Source organism: Stegastes partitus, unplaced genomic scaffold (genome assembly GCF_000690725.1).
Source record: "Stegastes partitus isolate 25-593 unplaced genomic scaffold, Stegastes_partitus-1.0.2 Scaffold255, whole genome shotgun sequence".
Lineage (NCBI taxonomy): Eukaryota > Metazoa > Chordata > Actinopteri > Pomacentridae > Stegastes > Stegastes partitus.
This window is the reverse complement of record NW_007577986.1, coordinates 64,533-71,642: the sequence shown is the minus strand read 5'-3', so window position 1 is coordinate 71,642 and position 7,110 is coordinate 64,533. Positions and strand designations below refer to the sequence as shown.

Sequence of the window (7,110 nt, the reverse complement as noted above, 5' to 3'; positions counted from 1 at the left end):
GCGAGCTTCAGGCTGCTGAAGTGCAGCTCCATTATTATTGAGATGGCACAGAGCAACAGAAGTGGTGAACTGACAAGATTAATTAAAATGTGAAAACTGTTTTGAATGTACAGTAAGTCCAATTTAAAATCCGTCCTTTATCCTTAAATCACTGTCCAGATACATACTGGCTTCAACAGCATTTCATCTCCGCTCTTTGAGTAACACCAGCAGCATAAGCAACTTGAATTTCTACTTTATAAGGAAGCCAAGTGCTGTGGCACATGAGTGGTATTTTGTTAGTGTTATTTCAGACTGCAGTTTTGGTAACAGCAAATGATGAAACAACTAGAGTACATGGTCAAGAAGGTTTAAGTAGCTGAGCAGATGAAAATAACATCTCTTTGGCAGAAACAAGGAAAGCACTTTTGGCTGGACATGAAAAATAATACTGGCAAATGTTCTGTTACTAAACATGACCACTTCATACAGGCATCCATTGAATTTATCTGTATGCGTACAGTCCCTAGGATTGGCAGATTTTAGATTGTAGCTCGTAGCTAGATGCAAGCATCAACAGCAAGAGTGTAGCAGGCAACGACCCCTGTCTACCAGCTTTCCTGGTAGGATCCCCACCCCATTTTAAGAAGGTACTGCTAAACTTATAGGCCTATTAGATCTGTCCTTGAACTTCCTCTGAATAATCTGTGGACCCTTCAGCTTTTTTCTGTTAGATTCCACACACAGGTGTGAAACTTGCACCTAAAGCCCAGCGCTGAATTCTGATTCATGAATTCTGCTTCAATAAATATATGCAACAACCTCTCAAATCAAGAACAGAACGGATGGTGTTGAAAACCAACAGGCAAGGTATGCAAAGAGCAACAAGGCATAAACATGAAAGAAAGTAAAGTGCTAAAACATGTCAGAGATTAGCACATGAGATTGCTTATACATCTGACTGATTTTATGATCCTTCATTGCACATCATCAGCCAAAAGTTATTTTTCGCAAATGCATCATGTGAGTGTCTGTCACAAAAAGTCCTCGCTGATAAAACATGTAGCTGTTGCTGATTATTCTATAACAAAAGCAGTTCAGTACCAGTGTCACTACTTGAATCCTTTGTGCTCCAGCATGATTTTGTCTGCGCAGAACAGAAGTGTATTGTCACTACATGAGCCACACAAGTGTAGCCTCCAGCGTCTGCCAGGTTAAGTCATGGTTAACGGATAACGTGCAGGTATCTGAGGTCAGGGTACAGAAGGTTGGCTAGCAGGGCCAGCAGTCGAGGGCCATCTTTAAGACAGTGTCCTGGGTAGCGGATGAACTGGACAGCCTTATTCACAGAGTCCTCTAACTCAGCGTACTGCTTATTGCTGGGCATGGCCTCCAACATCCCCAACGTCTGCATCCACAGGGAAAAACAAACAAGAAAACCAAGTTATTTTTAGGAGATAATTGCAGACTAGAAAATGACAACACTGCAATTTTTTTTGCATACTTGCTGTGCTTTTGCAGAGAGCTGCAAGTCACTGGTGGGCTGGAGTCGAAGTTCAGTCTCTGATGGCACCTGGATGGACAAGAATGATGCCAGGCTGCGCACCACCACCCTAAACCTGGATGTGCAGTAGACATGCATCAACAGCTGGTTTTACTGAACTACAGGTTCTTTGATTTGCTAATAAAATGCAAGGCAGGCTTACCTATTAGAAACAGGAGACCTCTTCCCGAAGCCTATAGCTCCTAGCAGCCCAGAGTTTAGTCTTTCTTCTCCCAGCTGAAGCAGCCTGGTTTGTAACCTCATCAGACCCATGACGACTCCTGACACTTCAGTCTGGCTAGCCTGCGGCTGCAGCTGCTCTGCTGAGAGTTTAAGTGCTTTGTGCCACCACAGGAAAAGCTTGGCTTCATCACCAGGACCGCTGGATACAAATAAAAACCTCCGTGTCAATCTGCATAATATCCCAGCAGTTCATAGCACACAGACTGACATGCAAAATGGACTTTTAAAAAGCAACTGAATGAGGTAATGAGCAGTTCAAACCTGGGGAAGACCTGCGTGGTCCATGTGTTAATTAGGCCCAGAGTCCTCCTCTCATTGGCTGCTGTGTATTCAGTGTTGAGGCGCTGCAGGATGAAGGCGTAGAGCGTCAGGAAGCTGCCTCCTGATTGGCTCTCAGAGAGGAAGTCATCCACTGTGAGCTCAGGCACCTGCAGCGATGCCAACACAGGACCCCAACCTACAGACTCCTCCTCAGCTGAAGGACAAACACAGAGAGGGTAAAAAAACATTTGTCAGTCGTTTATATCTCCTTAAACCTCTTGTTGAAACGGAGAAAGATACAGAACTAAACCACCTTTTTGGCAAACTTTACAAAAACTCTGGACATAAAAGTCTATCTCCTGTAAAACAATAGAAGTTTATATGCAGCAATGAATCAAGTGAAATGCCGATAAACAAAACAAAACAGTAACTGCTATGTTTCTTACCATGGTTGAAGTACGCTGTGATGCACGCCTCCATGATGCGCGTCATGTGCCGCACTGAGGCGAGACAACGGGAGCAGGCCGTGAGGAGAGGCAGAATAGGGAAGCCCCTCCCCTTCCTGTCCAGCCAGGTAATGACATGAGCGGCAAGTGCCTCGCCTGTTGAGACGCCCACTCCATTGAGCAAAGCCAGAGAGTCACTGAACAGACTGCAGAAGGCCATGTGCCTCTGTTCCAACCCCACCTCTGTGCAGAAAGAAACAAGAAACAAACGAGATGATAAATAAATTGGTTACCGATGATTAATAATGTTGACGAGGAAAGCTGCAAGGACAATGTACCTGGTGGGTTGAATGTGATGACGCTCTCCAGAAGTGTCTCCAGCTGAGCCTCCAGGCTGTTGAGGGTGATGCCGCCTCCTTGTTCCAGAGTCACCAGTGACTGCACACACCAGCACACATAGGCTCCGGCCTTCAGCGTCTCCTCCTGACGGACGAAAGAAACATTTTTTTGTTTGTTTTTCTGAGCTAATGCTACTTAGATACATGAATAAATACACAACAATCTCTCATATGTTGTACACATGACAAAAGATATCCTCAGTATGTCAATTCAACTTAAGCCTAAATGTCAATACATTTTTACTATAGCAATAGAACACAACTGGTTTATTTTAATACTTTTAGTTCATTAATTATAATTTCCTATTGGGTGATGCAGTTCATCTTATACAACAATACAATTCCCACAGAGTAAATGACTGCCAAACCAAACTAAAAGGGATTATATGTTAATTTTTTTAAACCTACAACATGAATTTCTGATATTGACATTGAGTTTTATATTTTATGTTGAACTCATCAAAATTCTACAGATTTTGTATATTTTTCTCTATAATTAGCACATAAAGTTTAACAGCAAGGCTTAAAGAGAAAACGCTGTTGGATCTTGAAACAGAACCGTGTAGAGTACAGTCTGGAGGATTGTGCAGATCTTGCCAGTATTTGTGATCTTTGGAACAATCTCAACTGGTGTATAAAATGTCCTACTACTTCTCTAAATCTACAACAACTAGAAGTGTTACATTAACGTAATTTGGCAAAATAATACAGGACTGGCGAAGGATGCTGAATTGTTTAAGTCTAAATATAGCATGGCTGTTTCAAGCCTCCCACTTTCTCACAAGATGTGCCTGCCTGGGGCAATAAAAATGCAGATATTAGAGATTCACGAGTTCTTATATTCTCCAACATAAAGGCTACTCTGTATGATGCAGCTGCTCTGACAGTTATACTCTGTAATTTCCAGCCACCATTTTGACTGACTCATAAAATATGAACTATGAGTTGCTAAGGCAGTTTATATATTTATGCACTTATAAAAACATTTGTTGCCTAGTTTACAAAGACTCCTGACTTTCTGTATGTGTCTAAACACTTTTTAATACTGAACCAAAAGTAGGAAAGTACTCAGTGCCTCTCAATGCTATATTGAGTACTCACCTGGTGTGGAGCTTCATTAGGGCGGGGGTGGAGCCCAGCAGCACTACGCAGTGATTTCAGCAGCAGCTGAGGTGCAGAATCAGCGCTGAGCAGCAGGGAGGAAGGGTAGTGGGTGCTAACATATCCCAGAATGCTCTGGTACGAGGACAGGTCCAGCTGGTGCCAGGGCAGAGAGGTGGACTGAACCAGCAGACTGAGCAGAGGGGATTCCTGGAGGTTGAGGAAGAAAAATAATGAAGTAGGAATGAAGAAGGGACACGAGGTCTGACCCTGATGTGACACAGAAATAGCCTTGACTCACCTGTTGACTCAAGAGCTGTTCCTCCTTTGCCAGAAAAACTAGCATGTATAGCAGATAGACCAGCATGGTGTGGGATTCCTTCTGCGTACCCATGTCTGGTAAAGTTGGGTATGTTGTAGAGCTCGGAGGTGTTTGTAAGTGGTCACTTAGGACGCTGACCCAGTTAACTTCACATAACACTTCTCCCATAAAGAGGAAGCAGCTCTTGGGACTCCCTCGCTCCACCTGTGGGCACAGAAAGGCGAGAAAACAAACAAAAATCTATAGCGTCGAGACACAATGTCAAAGATCACAAACAAATCAAACCTCTTGGGTGTCAATGGACTGTACTAATTACATTATATTGTAAGATACAAATTTATGACTAATGTTATAGCTTAAGAATCATCTTTAAAGCAGTCACAGTATCCTAAAAACCAGCCCACTGACATATATAACAATAAAGAAATAACAGGGAATGATGGATATCTTCTCAAAATATAAAAAAGAGAGCAAATCTGATTACCAGTCTATAAATTAGATTTTATATTATTATGAATTCAAGTATAATATTTGTTCACTGTTTCAGTACTCTTGGCAGATTATTTACAGTAGCACTTATAGATTGATGTGGTTCTTGAGAAACAGCCTTTTTCCAGGAACAGTGTGTTGAAACTACAATTATGGGAACTAAGGCTAATAATAGAAGCTGGGGCCAAGGACGAAAGTCTCACATTAACAAGCTCCCCTGTGGCACACATGTCTAGATTAGTGTGTTTGGGGGTCAGTGGGGGTCGAGAGTCAGAAGGCCGAGTATCTCACATTGAAGAGCTGCTGCATGAGCTGAGTGTCAGGGTGCAGGTGTCGCCAGGGCAGGCTGCGGAGGTGTGTGTGGTACAAGTACAGCAGGTACTCAGGTGTTCGGGGTGAAGTGCAGCTCTCACAGTACTGCATCAAACACAGCCACAGAGCACCTCTCTGACCAGGTAGCAGACGATCTGTAACATAACAAGCACCAAAAAGCTATCAGATTTAATATGAATCTATACAGAGATTACCAGAGCTAAAATGGTTAGTGGTGTGAACGGTGGACAGCTGAGAACTTACCTCTGAATTTGTGATGGAGTGTGTCAGTGAGCTGAGCGTACAGGTTCACCAGACATCCTGCTGCACTCGCATCTGTCTCCAGCCAGGGGTAACACTTCACATTACTGAAACAAAGAGACCCTGATATTGACATTTTCTAATGTCTTTGTTTGCTCTTTTGTCTTCTCTTCACCCTGTAAAGTGTTAAACTGCTCTCTACCATTATCAATCAGGAGTGCAGTCTTTATTGACTTTCTTGTGTCAAGGCAGACTTACAAGCACTGCTTAATAGTTAAATAATCCACTGTTTTCTCTGAGAGGTGTTGTGTTTGTGCCTTGTTTGGTGTAATGTATAGTGTGTTTGAGAGATTCATAAATTCTCACTCTCGGTTCAATCAATACAATAACAGCAATGAAGAAAGCCTCTGCTATCGACTTGCAAAAAGAAACAAAGATAAAATCTGAAAAAAGAAAAATCTAATTTGTGAAATATGTAGGTTTTTTTTTTTCATCTGCTGCCCTGTTTGGAGTCTGCTGTGTCTCTAATCACATCTGTTTCACATTTGCCTCACTGACAACAGCTCTCCTCTATTCAAAATCAATGTCGATCTGAAAGCTGGAGTTGCATCACACTTACCCGCCCTCACCAGTTTCCAAAGGAAAGATCCACGCCTTAAATAACTTCACTATCTTACTGTGCAGGTCCTGCAGAGCTGTAAGTGCAAGACACATTTCTTTTTCATAACTACAGATAATTAACAATACTCACAAAACTAAAGGCTAAATTAGTAAATGACCACAGGTCTACCCTTAACGTACGCCGACAATCCACAGTTACCTTTCATTACTTTGCTGTTGCCCACTGACTCTCTGGCGCAGCTGCTGAGCTGCACGTTGATTAGGCATCCAATCAGATGGTCCCAGAAGGAAACAACCTCACTGATGTACGGAGTCCAGGCAGAGTAGAGGCCAAAGCTGCGGAGGTCTGGCTTGCTGAGACGACTTCGTAAGAAATAATCACTCAGCCATTCGACTGTCTCATCCACCTGTTAGAAATCAATAAAATATCACATGAATGCTGGCTTAAAAACTAATGTTTAAGCATCATACAGTTTAATGAGACAGACCAGCATTTTACAAGCAACTGTATAAATAAATAAATTGAAAAAACTGAGTTGAACTGAATTGACCTGAATTGAACTAAACTTCTGACCCTGTTTAACTGTGAAGCATTGATTGTTATCAGACAAGGAGGTCTAAATCTAATAACACCACCTGCTGAGGAGAAAGGCTGATGGAGGATCTGTAGGGAGGTGCTGGGGATCCAACAGCACGGCCGGGGACATCAGCGGTGCTGAGGGGTTGTTCAGCTTTGCTCTTGGTGCTGCGGGATGGAGGTAAGCAGCCCAGCACTCGCAGAGTCACTTTCCAGCACTCGGGACTCAGCAGCTGGTTTGATGAGCCTGGTGAAGTTAAAATGCTTTTGTTGAAGCTGAACACCTAAACTGAATATTCTAGTTCCTTAATGATTTATAGCATTTGTAGCTCCATTTGGAATCTTCTCGTCTTATTAAAAAAACATAGTCTGTCTTCATGAATCACTCAACAGATGCACACTCTAAACTCAGGTCTGATTCTCCGGATTGATGGAATGATTCAACTACCTTCAGCTTCGTTTCTTAATCAGTTTAATCTTTTGTTGGTGGAAAGATGAGTGGGAGGCATTCTTTAGAGGGATGAATGTGTTTTCTCTGAATCACTTGAATGGGGGAC

At 42.6% G+C, this 7,110-nt stretch overlaps 1 protein-coding gene across 1 annotated transcript in view; it reads right to left on the bottom strand.

Moving 5' to 3' along the window:
- Positions 1–7,110, bottom strand: part of epg5 (ectopic P-granules autophagy protein 5 homolog (C. elegans)) — a 21,734-nt gene continuing 14,624 nt past the window's right edge. Inside the window, exons 33-45 of the mRNA XM_008281998.1 lie at positions 6,613–6,800; positions 6,176–6,383; positions 5,975–6,050; positions 5,359–5,462; positions 5,074–5,249; positions 4,273–4,497; positions 3,972–4,181; positions 2,811–2,955; positions 2,473–2,715; positions 2,027–2,240; positions 1,686–1,904; positions 1,484–1,598; positions 1–1,387 (exon numbers count right to left, since the gene is read on the bottom strand). Coding sequence (XP_008280220.1) covers positions 1,205–1,387; positions 1,484–1,598; positions 1,686–1,904; positions 2,027–2,240; positions 2,473–2,715; positions 2,811–2,955; positions 3,972–4,181; positions 4,273–4,497; positions 5,074–5,249; positions 5,359–5,462; positions 5,975–6,050; positions 6,176–6,383; positions 6,613–6,800 — 2,306 coding nt within the window. The 3' untranslated portion in view covers positions 1–1,204. The remainder of the gene's footprint in view (positions 1,388–1,483; positions 1,599–1,685; positions 1,905–2,026; positions 2,241–2,472; positions 2,716–2,810; positions 2,956–3,971; positions 4,182–4,272; positions 4,498–5,073; positions 5,250–5,358; positions 5,463–5,974; positions 6,051–6,175; positions 6,384–6,612; positions 6,801–7,110) is intronic.